The sequence below is a fragment of the Euprymna scolopes genome, chromosome 11 (genome assembly GCF_053919585.1).
Source record: "Euprymna scolopes isolate OS-2025 chromosome 11, ASM5391958v1, whole genome shotgun sequence".
Lineage (NCBI taxonomy): Eukaryota > Metazoa > Mollusca > Cephalopoda > Sepiida > Sepiolidae > Euprymna > Euprymna scolopes.
In genome coordinates this window covers 74,085,145-74,109,390 of record NC_136492.1, presented here as the reverse complement: position 1 = coordinate 74,109,390, position 24,246 = coordinate 74,085,145, and the positions used below count along the sequence as shown (strand labels likewise).

The 24,246-nt window shown below is 33.1% G+C and overlaps 1 protein-coding gene across 2 annotated transcripts in view; it reads left to right on the top strand.

The window, feature by feature from the left end:
• Window positions 1–24,246, top strand: part of LOC145287909 (allograft inflammatory factor 1-like) — a 185,922-nt gene that overhangs the window by 107,017 nt on the left and 54,659 nt on the right. For both annotated transcript variants that reach the window (XM_080135857.1, XM_080135856.1), the window contains exons 3-6: window positions 1,077–1,143; window positions 6,995–7,036; window positions 17,274–17,436; window positions 23,747–23,852. In XM_080135857.1, coding sequence (XP_079991983.1) covers window positions 1,077–1,143; window positions 6,995–7,036; window positions 17,274–17,436; window positions 23,747–23,852 — 378 coding nt within the window. The remainder of the gene's footprint in view (window positions 1–1,076; window positions 1,144–6,994; window positions 7,037–17,273; window positions 17,437–23,746; window positions 23,853–24,246) is intronic.

Genomic DNA, 24,246 nt, shown 5'->3' with positions numbered 1-24,246 from the left:
TATTATAGCTTTTTTGTTAAAACTGCAAAAGCATTTATCTAAGTTAGCAGAGACGCCCGGTGTAGCATGGCTATAAAATACGCTTAAATATGATATTTTAATTTATGCAAATTTCGTATATATTATTATAGAGTCAATTTTTTATCGATTCTTATATATTATAAATTCTGATTTCAAAAATAAAATTATATCCATATGACTTGGGTGCACAGCTTGAATCGAAACCGAAACCAAAACTTATGAAAAAAAAAAATAAAATAAGTAAGCATGTGTGCGTGTGTGTGTGTGTGTATATATATATATACATATATATATATATATATATATATATATATATATATATATAGATAGATAGATAGATAGATAGATAGATAGATAAAATTAAGTTCCCTCACCTATAATCGAAACCGAAACCAAAACTTATAAAGAATTTTTGGTAAAATTATTTATAAAAAAAAAATAGATGACTTGAGTGCCATCAGCTAGAACCGAAACCAAAACTTATAAAGAATTCTTGGTTACAAGAAATGGAAGGTCATAACAATTAAAAGACAGCCACTCAGAAGAAAAATGATGTAAGCATAACACACAAAATAACACACGCTATCGTATTAATATAGAGATGCTGACTTATGTATACTTCAGATTTTGATCCATATAAAATCCATTCAACAATTGAAATCTATTAAAACTTCAAAACCAGAATCATACCATCACAACCTCTCGTTCCCATACATTATTTATAATTTGTGAAATACAGGAACCATCACCACTAAGATATTTTTTATATGGAAAACCAAGCAAGGTGTTTGCTAAAAAAAAAATTTATTTATTTTAATCTGAGCTTTCGGAAATTAAAATATTCGTTGTCAAAGCAAAACGTTTTCCTTTTTTTCTTTTTCCTTTCCATTGTCTGATGTTAAGTTGACTTCTTTAATGTCAGAAAGAAAAATCTGATTATGTCCGATGGCGCAACTACGCCAGTTTTTGAATTTAATATTTCAGTTAGTTTTTTTCCTTTACATTCAATTTTCTGATAAAAGTAACAAAATATTTTCTTTTTTTTTCTTCAACAGCAATTCCTTGATGACATTGCATATTGCGATGTGGAAAATCTGGAAGAAAAATTGCTCAGTTACAAAAGTGAGTAATTATGAGCCTTTTTTTCAATTTTTGAATTTATTTTAAATCTAAAATCATTTTTATCTTCAGTTATAAGTAAGCCATTAAGTTCCAATCAGTGGCATAGCATCAGTTTTTGCCGCCTGGGGCGGTCGTAAAATTTGACCCCCCCCCTTCCTCGCTGCTGGCATATAATTACCTGTTCCCCCCCCCCCACTGGCATATATTTACATGTTTCGCACCCCTCACTGCTGGCATATGACAACCTGCTAAAACCTTCAAAATTCCAAAAAGTCCTTAAAATATTTATTTTCATTGAACAATTTCTTTTCAATAATTTGAATAATAAGTATGTAAACATTAACGTCAAGGGTGTGAGTTCCATATAGAAATGTTGATTTAATTTGAATAAAATAAAATATGCATCAAATGCGCTTGAGACCAAATCACAATATTAGGAAATAAACAAATATTTTACTTGTTTGAAATTTATAAAAAATATATTTTCGGAGAAAACAACGCACTGAGGATGGAGTATAGCTCCGAAATATATTTGTTATAGATTTCAAAATAGGAACGTTCAAAAGTAAGGGACAAAATTGAGAAAAACAATGTGAGCAGTATGCTATATTCAAATTTTTGATTTCCTCTAAAGAATAAGTCTTACTTAGCTATTTGTAAACGTTGCATCAGCCGACACCATGGCAAAAGACAAAAACTTGATTACTCTGTGAGACAAGCTATTGTGAAGCTACATAAGGAAAAGCACACCATTAGAGAGATTTCAGAGAAAGTGAAACGTTCCAAGGGTGTTGTAGGCAGGGTTGTTAAATCCTACAATGACACTGGCAAAATAGTTAGTGCTTTTAAAACCGGCAGACCCCACAAAACTTTGGCAAGAGAAAATCGAATAATGCAGTGTATGCCATTAAAGGACCGTTTTAAGTCTTGCACATAAATTAAAAGTGTTAATGTGTCAAGACAGACTGTTTCTAGACGACTGCAAGAAATGGGGCTGTTTAATCGAACCCCAGGGAAGAAACCTTGTTAGTTCGAAAAATAAGAAGAGAGTAGAGTTTGTAATTTGGACATATGAAAATTGGGCAAAAGTATTTTTCAGTGATGACAGCAAGTTTAATTTATTTGGAAATGATGGAAAAAACAATGTAAAGAGGCGTATTGGTGAAAGATTAAGTGCAAAGTGTACTCAGAAAACTGTCAAGTTTGGGGGCGAAAGCGTCATGGTATTTGGAATGTTTTCTAGCCAAGGTACAACGGTTCTTGTCTGGTTACAAACTTGTGTAAACGCGCAGATCTATAAAAACATTGTTCAAGATCATGTTGTGCCAATCATACAGAATTCAGGTTACAATAGGGCTACCTTTATGCAAGATAATGCCCCATGTCACAAGGCAAAGATTTCGAAATTATGGAATGGCTACCGCAAAGTCCTGACTTAAATCCAATAGAAATCTTTGGAAGACCTTAGGAGTGAAAGTTATGGAAAGAAATCCCACTAACACGGATGATTTGTGGGTGAAGCTTCGAGAAGAATGGTCTAAAATTAATATCGAGGATTGTAATGAACTGATCCGTTCTTGTAGTCGAAGATGTGCAACTGTCATTGAAAGCAAGGGCTCATTTATTAAATATTGATTGTACATGTATTTTTATTGTTTTTTGGCTGTTTACATTGTTTTTCTCAATTTTGTCCCTTACTTTTGGACGTTCCTATTTTGAAAATAAATAAATAATTGTTACAATTCTTTTTCCATCCTTTGCAAATGATTCAAATTTTAGTATGTTATTATGGATTAGGTTTTAAAATTTTGTCCCTAAGTTTTGAACGCTACTGTATATACATATATAGAGAGAGAGACCGTCACTACTCCCCCCCCCCCCAAAAAAAAAACAAGAAACTTACGGGGAAAGTGTCTATTTTAAATGTTATATATGTTTTTTTAACCACTTTTCCATTCTGTTGAGTATTTTATTTTCTATTTTTGAGCGGTTCAGCTTTCAAACATATGCGCGAAAACAAATCTGAAAATGAATCTCTTTGCTCCTATCTCACGAAGACGAATAGGGAGGCATGTTTCGCCTTTTTGAATTCTTACGACTCTTAAAAAGTTAATATTTAAGATGAAATAAAGAGCGTTTAAAACTACTTTTAACCCCCAATAAATGATTCAGGTAGGTTGCAAAGTAACTTTTATAGCCAACGGGAACATTTATTTGTTGTATATTTGATTTTTTTTTTACAACTTTTTCGAATCTCTCTGTAGTGTAAAGAAAACCCCCAAAAATAATAAAAATCCTATTACCAGAATTAATTAATCATAATAATTTTCGGGTTAATCATAAATACGTCAGTGATGATAAAATTTTGTTAATACTTTGAAAAAATCAATTACTCTGTGATGGTTTGAAACTTGACAGAAATTCGGCAGTATTTAAACTATCAAATAGAAAGTCACTTAAATAGTATTTTAGTTGTAGCACTTAGTTTCCAGTTAAAATTATATCTCCTGATATGACGATCATAAAATCTGTTAACAGTCGATTTTTATTCCGTACTTGCTTAATGTTTCTACAATTCCAAAATTACGCAATTTCCTGTTGCTATTTTTCCGTTGTATCATTTAATTATCAGTGATGTTTCAAACTATTTTTCTTGACAAAAATGTTTTGTTTAATTTTTCAACGCTTTTTGGAACATGTAAATCAACTGTTTTCTTTGAAAGGTTATCTAGATAATTTATGCAGCTGTCTTTTAAATTTTGTTTTACAAATAAAATACATTTACATCGTATTTTGATGTTATCATTTTAGTTTTAGTGATAATTTAAAAACAATACATATTTATCATTAGTACGAATAATGAAAAATTAAATTAAAAATTTTAAACAATCGATTTTGGAATCGTAAATTAGGGATACATTTTTCCGATTCCGATACCTCCAAAAGTGCCGATTTTTTACATTTTCGGTATAAAATTTCAAATTGTTGTTATTTTTTTTTTTTTTACTTTATCTATTTTCTTTTTTACCCTCTCAAAATGCCGCCCCTGATATGGGCCGCTCGTAAAATAGGGACACATTTTTCTGATTCCGGTACCTCCAAAAGTTCCAATATTCTACAAACTTTTCGGTGTAAAAATTAAAGATATTTTGTTAGCTGTTATTTATTCTTATTTATTTTTTCTACTTTATATTTTTACCCTTTCAAAATGTCGCCCCTGATATGTGCCGCTCGTAAAATAGGGACACATTTTTCCGATTCCGATACCTCCAAAAGTTCCGACTTTTTACATTTTCGGTATAAAATTTCAAATTTTTTTGTTAACTTTTATTTATTTTTATTTAGTTTTTTCTATTTTCTATTTTTACCCTCTAAAAATGCCGCCCCCTAACATGGGCCGCTTGTAAAATAGGGACACATTTTTCCGATTCCATTATCTCCAAAAGTTCCGATTTTTAAGAAACTTTTCGGTATAAAATTAAAGATATTTTGTTAGCTTTTATTTATTTTTATTTATTGTTTCTATTTTCTATTCTTACCCTCTCAAATTGCCGCCCGCTGACATGGGCCGCTCGTAAAATATTCCGATACCTTCAAAAGTTCCGATTTTTAAAAAACTTTTCGGTATAAAATTGTGTGAACTACTTTGCTCCTTGCCGTAAAGAAAATAAGAGTTATCACCCCTTATAGATTTTTGAAAAGACTAGAGAAATAAAAGCAACATGGCGGACATCGCTGGACATTCAATATTGTCTCTAAATAATTTAATGTTTCTACTGCGAATAAATTGTTTTTAAATACAATATGTTTGTCTACTTGTTCTATGCTATCCAATGATCTTGACAATGGCCCTTCCCGTAAGTACTTGACGTCTTTCTATAAAGAATTCTTAATAGAAAGATATCGAGGAAGCGAATGCCGCCGCCGTCGCCACCGCCGCCGACGACGACGACAACAACAACAACCACAACAACAACAACAACAACAACAACAACATAAAAATGATCTCTGTAGAATATTCGATGCTTATAAGCAGAAATACTTAATACTGATGGGTTATTTCTACAATTCAGCAACCATACTCAATAGTAGTCTATTCTGAGCTTCATCCAGTTGGGAAGAATCGCCTTTTGGAGCCAAGCACCTGTTGATATTACCTACATAAGTAACAACCCAGGCACGGTCAGCTATGAGAAACTTGCAAACGAAACCTAGGCAGTCACAACACGACTAAATACACATCGAATGGGAAAACAAACTCTATGATTGCTTGGCTTCAGATACATCACTAAAAAAACACTAGCCACAATCATGAACTACTAAATATAGCAATAGTTTATACACAGTCTCACGAACTCACTGACATTAAGTTCACACACATAGGAACAAAAGGCAACACTTTCTACGTTTAGACTCTTTCTAACTCTTTTGCTTTTGGTTATTTTATCAAGACGTAAATAAAGTTGATACACTATGTATGGATGGACTTTTAACTCTTTCTTGCTTATCAAGCTGTCGAAATGTTCAAGTAAAAAAAAAAAAAATGAAATATTTTAAATAAGTTTTTTTTAAGACGTTTTTCTTGCCTTATTTTACTATTAAAATTTTAGACTGTTTTTATTTAGAGATAATTTTTTAAGTTAAAATTTTCCAAGTTATAAAAAATTATTAAAAAGAAAATAGTTTTATTTTACTGTAAATAACTCCTCCTCCTCCTCCTCCTCCTCCTCCTACTACTACTACTACTACTACTACTACTACTACTACTAATAATAATAATAATAATAATAATAATAATAGAACTAGGAACATTCCTCCCAAAAAAACTTAGAAAAAAAATGGAAGAGATCGGAATCAGAGGAATGGTTGAGAAGATACAACAGATAACTATAATGAAAACGGCTGAAATATTATGGAAAACCCTTGAATGCGGAGACTTCTAGACATGAGTTACAGGCACTATGCGGAACATATAGGAACTTCTACAGAAGTCAAACGAAAAGAACCACCATGTGAAATCAAGAAAATTTAAACTCTATAATTGCAAGTTACCCTCCTCTCCAAAAAGCAATCGATATCATGCCCAATTAATTGAGGACGGTTAAGGAAGGACTGAAGAAGGAGAGCATTAACCACACCTCCACTGGATGAGTGTAAAGAGAACTGGGATCTTGAGGAGGCTCATTGCCATTCAAATTCCAGTGAAGATCAATGGGTGCTAACAACGAAAAATCAATGGTAGACGGCTATTGCAAAAGTTATCAAAAGAGGTGGAGAGTACTGAAAACCTGGAGGAGACTTGTTGTCACTCAGACTCCAGGTTGTTATCAAAGAGAAATCGTTGATGATGGCCTGTGTGAAAACTCCTAGTAAGTAATAATAATAAAATGAAAAGTTTTTAATATTAAACCTTTAAATATAAATATATTGAATAAATCTTAACAAATAAACATACTACTATTACTACTACTACTACTACTACAACAAATAATAATAATAATAATAATAATAATAATAATAATAATAATAATAATAATAATAATTTCACACACATACAGTAAAAATAATACTTTCTTTGTCTTAACCTTTTTAACTCTTCTTAACTCTTTACATTTTGTTGTTCTAGTAGTTTGTAACTAAATTTGATATATTATGTCTGGATAGACATTGTTGTCATCAATTTTTTGCCATTTTTTCATTGCGTTGTCTGTTTGCTATCTAGAAATGTTGCATTTTACATTTTTTTTTTTTTTTGTCTTTTAGTGTGAATTCATCAACGAATTCATCGCATTTTTATTGTAGTCAATTTTGAAAATCTATGATAAAAGTTTTTTTTTTTCTTTCTTTTCAGAACAATTTGTACAGTTTGACGAGGATGCCTCGGGAGATCTAAGTAAGTAGAATTGATTTCTATCAACAGTTAAAATAAGTTTGCAAGGTTATAATTTTCAGTAGAATAAAAATATCATAAAAGTGTAACACCCCTTAATTAATTTTTACTGATCTCACTCTCTCTCTCTCACTCTTTATATATATATATATATATATATATATATATATATATATATATATATATATATATATATATATATATACAGACTGTTTCACTGTATCATAGCTCTTCAATGTGACTAGACTAGCCAATATCCTAAGCCAAGAATCGCACATATAACTGGCGTTAATAGTCGGTAGTTCTAACCTCTGGCTTATGGGATCGGCGCTCGCAAATGATATTTTCGAATGTCTGTTTATATAAACATTTAATAGCCTCTTTTACAGTGCTCAATTTATTCTTTTACTTACAAACAAAAAGCTTTGCACACACACACACACACACACACACACACACACACACACACACACACACACACACACACACACACACATATATATATATATATATATACTAGCATAGGTGCCCGGCGTTGCCCGGGTATCTGGAGATGTATGTTGAGCAAAAAAAAAAAAGTGGTCAATTTTTTTTTTAACTTTCACCCCTATTGTGACCTCTTAACATTTATTATATTACTTCATCGATTCAGACGTTATTGTACATTGAAGTATTTATTTGCATACTTCAAAGAGCTTCGCCACATGCTTGTAAACAAATTTTCACCATTCATAACAGTTTTGTGCCAGTCTTTCAGCTGTTAGAACCTATATTTCAGTCTCAACTTTTATCTAGTCAGCCCATCTCTTTGGCGGTCGTCCTCTTTATCTTCATTGAATGAAATCTTGATATATATTTTTTTTGTATATAGTTGGAGTCTAGTAGCCTGGAAATATGTCCAAACCACCTTACTCTCTTCTTTTTGTTTTTTCTTTCTTTTTCAAAATCTTGAGTATGGATCTGTTAATATTAAACCGCTTTATAGTATCTGCATTTTTTCTCTCACAAAGTTATTCCAAGAATAGTTCTTAAACATTTCATTTCAATGACATTGATGTTCCTCTCTTACTCTGCCACTGTACGCCACGTTTCAATTGCATATCATGCGATAGGAACTATCAATGCATTGTAAAGTCTTAACTTCCGGCTCATTAATGTTCTTCCGGCTCCATATTCTTTTTTTTTTGGGGGGGGGAAGATTTTATATGAATATGAATATTTGTGTGATCACTGGTGAAAGGTAATTGATAAAAGTCAAGATTGTCCGTTCTTTGTGATTTCCGGTTTTTGCCCTGCAAATGGACGACAATGACAAGGAAGATATGGTATCTTCTGATTAATGATTATCTCCCTCTCAGAAAATTTTGAAAGCCCTCTCTTTCTCCATATCAAGAATGGCTTTCTTGTCTATTTGACTTCCGGTTTCTGCTGTTTGGATAAGGACGCTATTCGAGTGTATGCTCTCCGCTAGTTACTGACAAAAATATTATCTCATTATAGTCAAGATTATCTGATCTTTCTAACTAATTACAATACAACCAAATGGACAGTAGAAACCGCAAGTCAAAACGAGCAAACAACAGGGTTCATACAAATTTTCAATGCCCATCTTCGAAGACTTTTCAAAGACTTTTCAAAGATTTTTTAAGACCTTTTCAAGGCTTTTCAAGCATTTTTCAAGGCATTTTTCAGACAAAATTCAAGTTTTAAAAACAAAATTTGATACATAAAAAATGATATAATAAACCGAAAAACTAGTAATATTTTAATCAATATATAAAAAATATTTTAATAGTATTATTTCGATTTTGAATTTCATTTCAGGTACATCGGTAAAGTATATGGATAACACTGAGTACTTTGGGTGATAAAGGGACGTAACTCTTGTATCAACAATACCAGAAATATTATGATGTAATTTCAGAAGAATGTATTTATTTCGATTTTATTGTGAATATCCTGATATAGATTTTTACTGAGTATAAAGAATACGATTTCCAAGCCATTTTCAAGACATTTCCCATATTTTCAAGACGTTTTCAAGATCATAACAGAAATAAGATTTTTTCAAGACAAAGCTAAAAATTGAAGGCCTTTTCAAGCTTGTGCGAACCCTGTAACAATGTAAACTAAACTTGGCCTTCGAGCCAAGATCAAAGTGTAGTATCTGTTCCGGCAGATACTGCAAGCTATGACTAGCTATGACTAGCTATGACTAGCAAAGACCAGATGTGGGGGTAACCCCACATGCCTGACCATTAACCAGCTCCCATTTCCCACCTCTCGGGAGCTGGTCCCCTTTTTCCCTTCCCCCTCCCTTCACTCCTCACATTAAAAATCGGCCTTGTGCCTAATTTGCTTGGTGGGGGAGCAAATAAATACAATCTGTTCCGGCAGATACTGCAAGCAAAGACCATATGTGGTGGTAACTCCACATATCAGACCTTGGTCAATGTAGGGGAAACCCTTCATACTAATTGTCACTATCCAGCTCCCATTTCCCACCCATCGGGAGCTGGTCCCCTTTTCCCTCCCCCCTCCCTCACTCTCCACAAAAAACGGCCTTGTGCCTAATTTGCTCAGTGGGGAAGCAAATAAATACAATCTGTTCTTCAGATGCTGCACTTCAATTTCTTGTTCTCTGTCAGTGGAGGAGAAATACTTCACGACTGAGACAATTTTTATTTTTGTTCCTTTTCTCCACGTTAAAAAACGACCCTGGTGTCTAACTCTGTCCCGTGGGGAGGCATTGTAAATAGGAACAATGTTGACTATAACCGGATATTTTTTTCTACCATTTTTTGTCACAGGGGGAGGGGGGGTGCAATAGTTTTTGTATAAATTGCCAAAACTCTGATTTTCAGTAATAAACACTTGAAACAACCTTGCACTTAATTCAGACTTCATTAATCCTTTTAATCTTTGATGAAGGAATTGATAATCCATTGAAGACGTCATCAGATTATATTTATCTTTCGTGCATGTGAACATTTCTTATGCGACAACTTATTGGAAATTAGTTTTTACTTTGACATGCAAAGTAGTTATCAACGCACATACATGTATGCCAAAGTAAAAACTAATTCCCAATAAGTTGTCACATGAGAAATCTTGACAGAACATGAAAAGATAAATATAATCTGATGGCACCTCCAAAGATTAATAACTGTTTTATGTGAAAATAGGATTTATTCAAATATATTACGTTTCACTACAATTTATACCGTCTTCAGATATCTAAAAGCTAAGAGATTACTGCAGTAGTAGTTATAGTAGTAGTACCTTTTCCGGCTTGAAAGGAGATTCTTAGGTCTGATGCTTATCTCTGATGCTTATAGCATTAAGCAGGATTGATGGCCTGAACCAAACTCTGTGACAGGACATTAATCTGTTGCTGGTTATTCTTCACAGAAAGGGCTTTATACATTTAGATCCATCTGGGTGGAGTGTTTTTTTTGTTGTTGTTTTTTTTTTGTAGTGCCTGGTATTCTCAAATTGTCACCCATCTAAGTATTGAACAGGCTTAATACTGATTAACCGCAATTTTACATCTATGTTCCTGTCTTACAAGTACTTTAATGCAACGTGCATAAATACTCCCGACTAAATTGACAAGCAGCAAAATCCCACTCCTTCACTGTTCAGGTCTCTAGATGCCCGAAAGCCTTTTAATCTCATAGTTTCTTCCCTTGGACTGCTAGACTTTGGAATTCCCTCCCCGTTTTCTGCTTACCTGACTGTACTGACATCATCATCATCATGACGGGCTCCTTGCCCGGACCAATGTGACTCTTCCTGTCTTCCATCAGTTGCCTCAGATCTTCAGGTTCACAGTTGGCGTCGTGTGCTATTTGTTGGATGTACGTGGATCTAGGTCGTCCTCTGCTTGCACGTCCGTGTCGTGGAGTCCATAGCAATACATCACTCACCAATTCATGCTTGCTCCTCAGACAATGACCGGCAAATCGTAGGCATCTTTCTCTGATGGTATTAGATATGGCAGGTAGATTTCCATAAAGTTGCTGCTTTGTGGGATGATTTTGCCAAGATATATTTAATATTGTTCTTAGCATACAGGTGTATGTGCCGTCTATTTTTCTTTTCCTTTTGGTGAGTGCCCAGGTTGTAGCACCATAAACAAGGACAGACTCTACCACTGCCCGAAGAACTGCCTTTTCAGTTTGTCAGCCAGTCTCGAAGTCCATACTGAATGTAGCCCATCCAATGCAGTCTATGCTTTTGAGATGCAAATTCCGATATCTCTCTCTGTGGAAACTATGTTGCTGCCTAGATACGTAAACTCAGCGACTTCTTTCAGTGTTGATCCAACCAAAGCCCTGATCTCTCCCTTCATATTGAAAGTCATAAACTTTTTCTTATCCGCATTTATGTGGAGACCAATGTCATTTGCAGACTTTTCTAGCTTACATAACAGTGTTTGCGCATCAGCAGTGTTGTTCACGAACAAAGCAATATCGTCTGCGTAATCTGCATCAGTTATGTGTGTTGATTGATGACGTCTGTTTCTGGATTTATTTAGGGTGAAGCCTAGCATGTTGTGTATATCAACAGAGGTGCGAAGTACAAAGTCAAGACAGACAATGAAAAGAAAAGAGGCAAGAGTATCTCCTTGTAGAACCCCAGTGTGGATGTCGAAAAATTCAGTGTCCCCGTCTGGGGACCTGACCATTGCTCGAGTGTGCTCATATAGCATCATGATAGCATTAATGACTTCATTTGGAATGCCATATGCTTTTAATATGCTGGCCATTTTTCCTCTATGTACAGAGTCGAATGCATTGGAGAAATCTACAAAGATCATGAAGTATGTTCAAGAACAAATAGATTGAATCCAGAATGCAGCAGATAACAAACAATCATATCTGGCTTGACAAGTAGTAAATGAGATATCTGGGTGCAAACGACCTGCTAAAGCTAAGTTAAAGGCAAACACTCCGGAAAATGCATGTTCGAAATGGAAAGCACATTTTGAAAAGCTACTCGGGAACAAACCAGAAGTAACAGACCAACCAATTCAGCCGATTGTTGTATATAAAATCGATATTGAGAAAGGGTGATTTTACAATGGAGGAACTTCTAAATGTACTAAAGAAGACCAAGAATCGTAAAGCTGCAGGCTTAGATAACATACCTCCTGAAGTATGAAAGGCAGGTGGTTTCAATGACATACTTCTTAATTCATGCAATTCTGTATATAATCAAAAAATTATTAGTATATGGAGGGAAGGATGCATACTTCCCTTCCCCAAGAAGGGTGACCTAGGCATACCAAGCAACTACAGAGAAATAACACTCACTCCAATTGCAGCAAAAATCTACAATGCGATGCTTCTCAACCATATCCAACCAAAGATCGAAAAAGTGCTCAGGAAGAACCAAAATGGATTTAGAAAGAATCGCTCCACTACTAGCCAAATACTTACTGTTAGGAGACTGATTGAAGGAGTCAAAGCAAAAAACATTGAGGCAGTCATGATCTTTGTAGATTTCTCCAAAGCATGTACTGACATGCAGAGAATTAAATGTAATGTGAACAGACATCTCGCTGTTCAGCTTATGTTACATATTATGATGACGTAATTACTTGAATGTAGATTACCTTTGAATAAATAGTATATATAGAAATCATGCTGGAACGTCCGTTTTCAGTATGAAAATTGATTTGTGAAACAGTGTTTTTGTACATATTAATCAAGTTGTGAAGAAACAAACAGGAATACGACTTTATTATAATAAATACATACATTGGTCAGTAGTAGTAAGTAGTAAGATTGTATATTTAAAAACGAGAATAGGTTTAAAACTCCCAAAATCCATGCTAGAATTGTCAGAGGTTACACCGACTGAAACGTCGTAAAAATAACACTAAGATGAGAACAGTAGTCCAAAGAATCCAAATAATATGAACAAAGCTTCTTTCTTAGAACTGCACACCCGTGGAAGTGTCTTCTGTTTACTTGCTTTCCAGATGACTACAATATGATCGTCTTCAAGTCCAATGTAAACAAGTTCTTGATGAGCCGTTCCACTTAAGTAGTCAAATTTACCAAATTTACACTACTAACGATTGCTATGATATTGTCCCATTGACTACTGTACACTCTTTAAACCTTATCCTCGAGTGGTCTCGGGGCCTTGATAAGTGGTGACTCTTATGTAAAAAAATCCTTATGTCTTTTGTTAATAAAAACAATACATAAATTCGTTCATTGTAGTTACTTACTCTCTCGTGTAAATGCTAAGTAGTATAAAATAAAATATGTATTATATACGTTTGAAGCCAAAGCAACGCATTGTTACAAAATAAACAGACATTAATCTTGTTTGAAATTTATATTGAAATTTATAAATATATTCCGAAGATACACTTCATCATCAGTTTGACTTTCCTCCTATTTTTTTTTTTTTTTTTTTTTTTTGCCATGTCGTTGTTGGAGCAGAGAATCAGCAAGTAGAAGTCCAGTTGTTGTCTTTACGGTAGCTTTTTAAATCTCGCAACAGTACGTTGATCACGCGGAATTCACGTTAAGATTTTTGTTCCTTAGAAGCGCTGGTTGAGTTTGAATAAAATAAAATACGTATATTATACACGTTTGAAGCCAAAACAACACACTATTACAAAATAAACAGACATTTATTTTGTTTGAAATTTATATTGAAATTCATAAATATATTTTGAAGATACACTTTATCATCAGTATGAATTTCCTTCTATTTATTTTAAACCTCGGAACGGTGTATTCGTCACCTCTGCTGCAACAACAACATGGCAAAAAAAAAAAAAAGATAGAAGGAAAGTCATACTGATGATGAAGTATATCTTCTTAATATATTTATGAATTTCAATATAAATTTCAAACAAAATAAATGTCTGCTTATTTTGTAATAGTGTGTTATCTTGATTTCAAACGTGTATAATATACGTATTTTATTTTATTCAAACTTAACCAGCGCTTCTAAGGAACAAAAATCTTAACTAAGTAGTTATTTTTCACACAGAAAATTTCATAAATATTTTTCTTTGTACTAGCTATGAAACAAGAAGTAGTAACTAGAAAAGATGGAAATCGACATGGCCAGTAACTACACCATTCATTAAGCCAAACAAAAGAATCATGATGTTTTTTGTTTGTTTTAAATATTTTATTTATTTTTATTTTATTTCATTTGGGAGGAAGGGATTTGCCTGCAATGACAATGTTCTTTGAATGAAAAAATTCAAGTATTTAAACATCTGCGCCGCTTATTGGTTAAAAATAAAAAAAAAAAAAAAAAAAAAGATTAAAAACAACAAAGATTTCCAACAACCAAAAGAATGCCTGGATTTTTCAGTGAAAACTAATTAACTTCATCAATGGATCAATACTTTTTTAAGTTCATTTCTCAATAATTTAACTCTAAATCAAAAAGCAAATATTTTTAGATCATCCTAGTTTATACCTGCTCCCTGAGTTGAAAGAAAATAAAGCAAAGTAAATTCTTTTGTTTTTAATTTTTGCAAAGAATATGGTGCAGTCATAATAAATACAGGGTGGAACGATAAAAGTGTCACCCTAAAGAAAACAAGACTACAGCTTTATTTTAAAACTTTTATTGAAAAAAAAAAAACAATTCAGGTAACTTCATTATGTAGTAGAGCTGACATTTATTCGATACAGCCACCTTAATCACCACCTCAATACAAGTCTGGAACTGGAAGCATGCCTTTTCCACAAGCGCAAATGGGAGCTCGGCAAATACTTGGCAGATGGTGGCGATCAGGCTGGTTTATGTCTTGTGAAAGGTCATGTTGGTGATGTTCTCGACGTATGACCAAACAAGTGGGTTCAGGTTGGGGGTGAAGGGGGGCAGTAAGAGAACAAAACAAAATCGTAGCACTCCTGAAACCAAGCTTGGGTCTCTTTGAACGTGGGCAAGCGCCGAGTCCTGCTGCCACACTCAAGGTCTGCCAGCGGCCACCTGATTGCACCAGGGGATCACCACACTCTTCAGCACATCCAGGTACACTCTGGTGTTGACTTTCAAGCCACTTTTGAAGATATGAAGCAACATGATGTGGTCATCACTTAAAACCACTCCAAAGACCATAACCGTGGTTTGTCCGATGCATTGAACTTTGCCCTCAAGTGTTGAACTGTTTGGATTTGCATTTTGAGGGTGATGGCAATGGTCCTGCTGTCATAACTTAGATTGGTAGAGAGTATGAGTTATACAGTGGTGCATCTCCAATCTCACTCGTTGAACATTATGTCACTTTCAGACATGATAGAAGGCTCCTATCAGTGTTAGGATTTGTACACAACTGGCCAACTAATAAATAGTCTGCAACAAAAAAAGAAAACCAGTTTCGATCAAACGGAAATGAAATCATGTCATCTTTTCTAGAACGACAATTTTATCATACCACCCTGTAAGAATAGGCGAGGCAGAATAGAATATCGATTTTTAAGATATAATACTTATTATGGTATTCTGTCGAGAATCAGGCAGACCTTTTCTTATGTATTAGATGAAATATTTTAAAAGTGGATACAATAGACGCTGGTCTTTAACAGCAAGTCATTGATTTTATGTATGCATATTTATATTTGACCTATGGTTTGAAAACCAAATGCAGATCAACATAACTAACATAAGATAACTATGAGACAAGCTGTCTGAACAAAACTTAAATCTATATATATAAAAGGCAAAATGCGTGTTAGTGTGTGTGTGCACATTTGGTGTATGTCCGGCAAAGGCTTTTTTTGGTGTGTTTGAGGGGGGGGAGCGCTCGAGGGGGGGTCACTGTTTCTTAGAACTTTTTATATGCTAACAAGATTATAATATGTACGATTTACGAAAGATTATAATATCTACGATTTGTCGGTGTAAACGGAATAGTAAACTGAATTAAAATATAGTACAATAGTACAGTGATCTTAACAAGTATCATTTAAATTTCATACTGACAAATACCAACTTTTCGTTATCAATAGATAAATATCTGAACAATTTCATTTAATGAAATGTTTTTAATATGTGTATGCGACACTCGATAGCACTAATATAAATCTCACTTGTCTGTTTAAATGTATGTATGTATGTATGCTTCTATGTCTGTCTAAAACTTTCAAGAGAGGTGACGGATTTTCACGAGATCAGTATCATTTTGAAGCTCAATGTCTCAGACGAGATTTGAAGCTTGATGTTTCAGGGTCGATGTTTTGCAAGCCATTTTTGCAATTCATTGGATTGACTTTTCTTAATTTTAACGTTCCGAACTTCCAGTTGCGTCATGGAGTAAGGGTAAGATGTCAGGTTTTCCTTCACTTTCTTTTCCGCCTTCGTGTCATGAGTTTTAGTCTACCTGCCTACTACCTTTTTATTTTGTTTTGCTCAACACACACCTCCAAACATCCAGGCAACGCCGGGCACCCAGGATAGTATGAAATAATCGATAGTTCCTAAATATCGGTTACTACCATGGTAGGATAGTAGGATGGATTAGAGAGAGAGAGAGAGAGAGACAGAGAGAGAGAGAGAGACAGAGACAGAGACAGAGAGAGAAAATAATCACTTGTTATTGTCTATATTATATGGATTCATCGGACTACTGTTCTCATCTTGAGTGTGATTTTCACAACGTTTCGGTTGATGTAACCTCTGACCTTCTTCAGGAGTATCTTGTCGAATTCAGGATGTTTCTGTCGAACATGAGAATTTGGACAGAATTTCAAACAGAACCCTTTATTTACTTCATAGAGGTAGCACGCTCTTGTTCTATCAGCCATGACTGGATAGAGGTCCTAAGTAATTCACAATTGCATTTTTTTTTTTTTGTAATGAAACAAGAGCACGCTACCCCCGTGAAGTAAATAAAGGGTTCCACTCGAAATTCCGTCCAAATTCCCGAGTTCAACAGAAACATTCCTGAGTTCGACAATACACCTAAAGAAGGTCAGAGGTTACATCGACCGAAACGTTGTGAAAATCACACTCAAGATGAGAACAGTAGTCAGATGAATCCAAATAATATGAATAACCAATCCTCATCTAAAAAATTCAGAAACAATACATTATTGTATTTAGTAAATTTCCAAAGATAAAATCGTGGATGTTTCCAGGAGCTGTAACTCCTGGGACACTAAAGGTTATCTCCCTTTTTTATTGCTTCATAATGAGAGAGACAAAAAAATCCAATCTTCCTTTGTGTAAGATGTTTGCTTTTTTGTTTTAGATCTCATGGATGTTAAACGGATGATGGAAAAACTTGGTCAAGCTAAAACGCATTTAGAATTAAAGAAAATGATCGCAGAAGTTGATCGGACTGGCACTGGTGTGATTACGTACCAAGATTTTGTCCTAATGATGCTTGGAAAGAAATCAAGTATTTTGAAATTGTGAGTCTTGCTGTGACTTTATTTTGAATTTTATTTGTTGAAACTTATATATATATATATTTTTATTTCTTATTTGCATAAAATGTCATTAATTAAATGTTTGTTTCAGAGAATTCAAACTTGTTTTATTGATTAACCCATTGCATTTTCTTTTCAGAAATAATCCTAGAAGTGTCATAAAAGGCTATCATGATGCGAGAAATGAAAATACGGTGTTTAAAAGGAAAAATTATTAGAAAACAAGACCATTAGCATATAAAACCACATGACTTTTGATAGATTTTAAATATTTACTATTTGATAAAGAGGTTTTACCTCGAAATCTATTATGGAATTATTTTAAAAGATATTATGAAATACGGTTACACACAGTGGATAACTATATAGAAGTTAAGACTAAATGAAGATTTACAAAGATAAATTTTCTATAATTTTGTCATTCTTTTTAACACCGGCATATTTTCATTTTTTGCATTGCAATGGTCTTCTATGACCCTCTCTACATATATATTACACACAATGTTTCAAGCAGCATCTTATTAGAAATAATTATGTTCATTTATTTGTGAATATAAATATGTGATATAAATAAGGATAGAAAAATGTGAAATCATATCCAATTTATATGACGTTTTGGTTTCGTCATGTATACAAAAGCCTATGAAATGTTAAATGTATTGATTGCATTAATTTCGCAATGTTTGAGGAGACAGAAAATGTTATGCAAAATTTAGGGTAGGAAAATAAAATTTTAAGTTTTTTTTATTACTATTATTTATACAGAAACAATCGACAAGATTGAATAAAGAAAGAAAAAGGTCTTCCGAGAATTATTTACACATGTTAACTTGAGAAATAACTCGTTTTACCTTTCTTTTTCTGTGAGAGGTTTTTGCTATTCATATTATAATGTTTTATTCAAACCAGCATTTCTAGGCTTTTAAATACTAGAAGAACATTTAAGTAACTTATACCGAAATGCCATCTAGATTAAATTAAAACACACACACACACTATTATTATTATTATTATTATTATTATTATTATTATTATTATTATTATTATTATTATTATTATTATTATTATTAAATAATAATAATATAGCCAATTCCTTTCTACATATTTTGGTTCTGATCCTTTCGAGTTTTCTTATCAGCTCTCTTGTTTCTTGCAAGAAAATAAAATAATAAAATAGAACCTATTAATAGAGTTATGTGGTTTACTGGAGGGAATAAAAAATAAATACTTCTATAAATAGCCTAAACCTTTTACTGGTAATCATTCCTTACGACGGATCTGGAAGTACTTGGGTCACATGTTACCATGGTAGTTAAATTAGACAGTTTCAAGAAAATAACTAAAAGGTATCAGAACCAAAATATGTACACAGGAATTGCCTATATCATTTAACGAAACATGCTAAAAACAAAAGAATGTCGCCGATATATATATATATATATATATATATATATATATATATATATATATATATATAATGCATGCGTGTTTTTATGCTTTTCTAATTTCTCCATTTTATCTGATGCTTTTGAACATTGTATGCTTACACCCAATAATTCTAACAACACCTGATCTACTTTTTTATTATTTATTTTAGCTTAACTATTTTTCGTTTTTTTTTTTTTTTTTTTTCTATTTTTTTTTTTTTTTTTTTTTTTTTTTGCCTTTCGCTTTTAGCTGGCATTTCTGTTTGAAAAGGGTACAAAAATTTATTTTTCGTCGATTTCGTTTTACCAAAAATGTTGTAATTAACTTTAAAATAATTCTGGATGCTTACAATCAATAGTCATTACTTAGCCTAAGAATGGAGTATGCTCAAATCTTTTAGTCTCTTGGAAAAAGTCCATAGTAAAAGAACCATAATCTATACACTGTAAACAATTGCCGTTTTCTTTGAACTCCTACGATGTTTCATTCAAAATTATAAATATAAGATAAAAATATGTTAAATATATAAGGAATCAGTAATCGCAATTAGTACTCTTTTATTTCGCCAGGTGTCGTGCTTCTTGAAATTTATATATAAATTAACAAACAAAATGGTGTCTCTTAGCTCAAAAACTCATTCGAAGGAAAAAAATTTATTTTTTAAATAAAAATAATAATAATAATCTACTGGATTGTTTTTCGTAAAATTTGGTTATGTTTTTGTTTTGTTTTTCTTTAACCATAACAAGAATTTCCTAAAATCAGATTTTTATTTAACGTATCAGGGTTAGCGTTACATAAAGAAGTACTCAAGAAAAGTTTTTTAGCATATTTACCAGGAAGTGTTATATGCCAGACTTTGTACATTTTATGTACTCTTTTATTTCACTAATTTCAGCCATGCGTCTATGATCGACACTCGTTCAAATCGGTCATTCCATTATTTTTTTAAAGGAATTCTCGCAATAAATAATTGATTTTCATTTTCCCACGTTTTCTTACATACCATACTTTAAAGGGATGCTCGTATTATTTGGATTCATCGGATAACTGTTCTCATATAACCTCCAACCTTCTTCAGGTGTATCTTGCCGAGCTCGGGAAGAAGGTCGGAGGTTAAATCGACCGAAACGTTGTGAAAATCACATTGAAGATGAGAGCAGTAGTCCGATGAATCCAAATAATACGAATAACCAATCCTGATCTATAAAATTTCAGAAACGTTTAAAAGGATGCGTTTCAATTCACTTGCCATCATTTTATTTTGCATCGCACATTGTTGTAAACTATAAACTTCTCACAATTATTTCGTAATTTGGAGCATTCTGTACTCTTTATGTGCTTTATATGCACTTTTATTTCAACAATTTAAATCAATGAGTCTAAGAAGGATCATTGTTCGAATGAATTATTTCGTTTGCTTTTAAGGAATTCTCACAGTAAAGAATTCATTCAAAGAATTCAAACTGCACCAATGTTTTTGGATTTGAAAAAAATTATTATTTACTTGGTCACTGGAATTTTGCGTAAGATTGTCCGTTTATATATGCTCTGTTGTTAACTGTTAGTAATCATCGAGCTTTTACCTTGAATAGTTTGAGCTACATAATAAAAAAAAAAAACTTTGATTTCCAGCTAAGGATTTTTATCCTAGGCCCTAAAAATCAACAGAGATTAGAAAATTTCTGATCCAGTTACTGTTGATTTTGTGGTGGGAGTTTAGTTTTGCGCAGTTCTAGGAGGTCCACCCTCCCAGGCTTTGCTTTCTCTCTTTGAGAAGGGATTAGTTTATTGCTAATCACCTGAGGCGTCCTCACTGAGGAATGCCGGCGGGGCTGGCCAGTCACTTTTTGCAGGTTAGAGTACCCCTCCTCTGTTGCGCTGACTTCTCAATCCTACTTTCCGACCCTGGTGTCTAAGTTCTGGCAGTGGGAAAGAACTAAAAAATTTTTTTATATATATAATAAGAATACATATGCATAAACATGTATTTTTACGCACCTGTGTGTATGTGCGTGTGTGTGTTAGAGAGAGAGAGAGAGAGAGAGAGAGAGAGAGAGAGAGAGACAGACAGAGAGAGAGACAGAGACAGAGACAGAGAGAGAGAAAGAGAGAGATTGAATATAAGGATAAAATGGGAATGATTGTGGAAGTTAGTTAAATCTTGACAACAGACCCAAGTGTTTGTTTTGGGACTTCTTTAAAAAAAGAAAGAAAAAAAAAAAACTTCGACTGGCATGATTTTTGATTTGTTGACCTGATGAGTCAACCGACTTTCATGGAACCCGAAAGTCCTTGAGACTTTGTTATTTCACTTCAGCCTCCCTTGTTTTTTTTTGTTTTTTTTTTTTTTTGTTGTTTTTTATAATTATCGCCGCATTGTTCAAGATGTTTAAAATGTAACTGTTTTCTTGAAGCTGTCACGGAAGACGCTAATTTAAATGTCAACTTTATTGTAAATCAGAAGAAAAAAAAACATGTTCTTTTTAAAACATGTCCTGTCATATCCAACTGACCCAATCGTTTTGGGCACATTATTTCCCTATGTTACGCTAAAATGTTGATTAACCCCGAGGAAATATGGATCATGGGCTACAACCTGAAAATAGGCGCATTTATTGACTTGAACTTTACGGCTACATTTAGATGTTTCTAGCCATAAACGATTAATTAAAATTTAATTGCCTTATTTTTCCTGAAATCACTGAGAAAGATATAAATCCATATATTCTACTTCAAACTATGAGTGAAATAGTAGGGTAGACTAGATCCTCAATCTCTGGTAGAGTAACTAGTCTAGAAAGAGGAAGACTAAAAAAAAAAACACCAGCTACAGGTAGTGGTACTATGTCTATATCTTCTAAACATCTTTCAAGACACAATAAATGCAGATTTTATAAACAAATTCTATGAGCATCGAAATCTTAAACGGGGCACTGTCTTTCAGCAGGCAAAAGGGGAACACTTTTCTTAGTTAGGTAAAAGGAGGACATGTCCTTCAGCATGCATAAATGGACAATGTCCTTCAGCAAGCAAATAGTAACACTATCCTTCAGTGGAAAAAGGGGGCCACTGTTATTTAGTAAGCAAAAGGAACTTTCACCAAGGCAAAGGAAAACTGTCCTTTAACAGAAAAAGGGATGGTCTATCTCTCGGCAAGCTTCAGTTGGCAAAATGTTACAATGTCTTTCGCCAAACAAAAGTAGTAGTCAAAAAGGGAAATCGTTTTTCAGCGTGCAAAAAAAAAGGAACCCCTTTTTTTACCAGGTACATAAAAAAGAACACTGTTTTTTTTTAAAACAAGGAAACGGACACTGTTTTTCAACAGGCAAATTTGATTATGGTGAATTGTTAGAAAATTCATTCGAAAAATTCATTTGAGAATTCATTTGAAAAATTAATTTGAAAATTCATTTGAACAATCTATTTGAAAATTCATTTGAAAAATTAATTTGAAAATTCATTTGAAAAATTCATTTGAAAAATCTATATTAAAATTCATTTAAAAATTCATTTGAAAAATCTATTTGAAAATTCATTTGAAAAATTAATTTGCAAATTCATTTGAAAAATTAATTTGAAAATTAATTTGAAAAATTCATTTGAAAATTCATTTGAAAAATTCATTTGAAAATTCATTTGAAAAATTCATTTGAAAATTTATTTGAAAATTCATTTAAAAATTAATTTGAAAATTCATTTGAAAAATTTATTTGAAAATTCATTTGAAAAATTAATTTGAAAATTCATTTGAAAAATTCATTTGACTAAAACATTTACTTTTTATGACTAAATATATCTGAACGTTACATGATGTTCAAAAACGTCCAAATAGGAAAACTTAATCTGTATTCAATATATTGTTGTCGTTTAAAGAGACTATGTATAATTTTTTCTGACACCATTTTAAGTAAGGAAATAAGACTAAGGAGACGTTCAAAGCATTGCTGAATCCATCCCTTTCGGAAACCCTAAAAAAAATTGCCTCACTTTAATTGACAGAGAGAGTTTAGTGGTAGTGTTTATGCTATAATTTTGTTTCAATAGATATAGCAGCCAACTCCTTTATCTAATGCGTTGTGTTATGTTTGAACCAAACTAGCATGTAGCAGTCTCTCTCTCTCTCTCTCTCTCTTTCTCTCTCTCTCTCTCTCTCTGTCTCTCTCTCTTACTCCGTCTGTCTGTCTGTCTGTCTGTCTCTCTCTCTGTCTGTCTGTCTCTCTCTCTCTCTTACTCCGTCTGTCTGTCTGTCTGTCTGTCTGTCTCTGTCTGTCTGTCTGTCTGTCTCTCTCTCTCTCTCTCTCTCTCTCTCTCTCATATATATATATATATATATATATATATATATATAATGTATATATATAAAGATGAGGAATAAAAGCTACATAACACTTTATTATATCATCAGATCAATATAAGGACGAAAATGAGAATAAAATGGAAAAGAATTTCTTTAGGCGGTGTCATTTCGAAGCTAAATGCTTCTCATCAGAAGAGGAGAAAGCCGGCATTATACAAAAATAAATGTATAAAAATAAAACCAACTTAGAAACATTTAGATTAGGAATGAAAAAGTAGGGGATGAAATAATAGACACTAATAAAGAACACGAAAAGAAATATCGAAAAGTGGTGATGAGGAGGGAGGAGCATAAACGGGAAACGGAGAAAATAATAAGAAGGAGCAAAAAACGTATTTCCCCGCTTCCCGTTTACATTCCTCTCCATGACTACTTTCCAATATTCCTTTTCATGTTCTATATTAGTCTTCATCCGCTTCGGACGTTTGGGGTGGGAATGTGTCCATTTGTCGTGAAGGAGAATGAAAATGATATTGTAAGCATAAAACTTAATTTTCTTTTCAGAAAATTATCTCCGCGTTCTTTACCAAAGATGGCCATCTGGTCGTTCGTCTTGTTTTTGATTTGTCTTTTGCGGGAACTCATGATTGGGAAAATTGGGATTTACAAGGTGAGAACGTTTGTTACTAGGTGGCGCTAGTATTTCTGTCATGATGATGATGATGATGATCATCATCATCATCATCATCATCATCATCATCGTCGTCGTCATTGTTGTTGTCATCATCATCATCATCGTCACCATCGTCGTCGTCATCATCATCATCATCATCTACCAGAAGTCACATAAATGCAGTGTTTCTAAATAGTAAAACTAGGTTCATTATTTTTGTATTTCACTACAGAACTTTCTGCAACAAAATTATACAGCAACCTATATGCACACATTATTGCATGTGCTTCTTAAATTTTATAAAAAAATATAAATAACTAAACTTTTCAGCCCGTTAAAAACGTGCAAAAGTTATAGCCCAATGACTTGCTATTTGCTTTCTTCTTTCCCC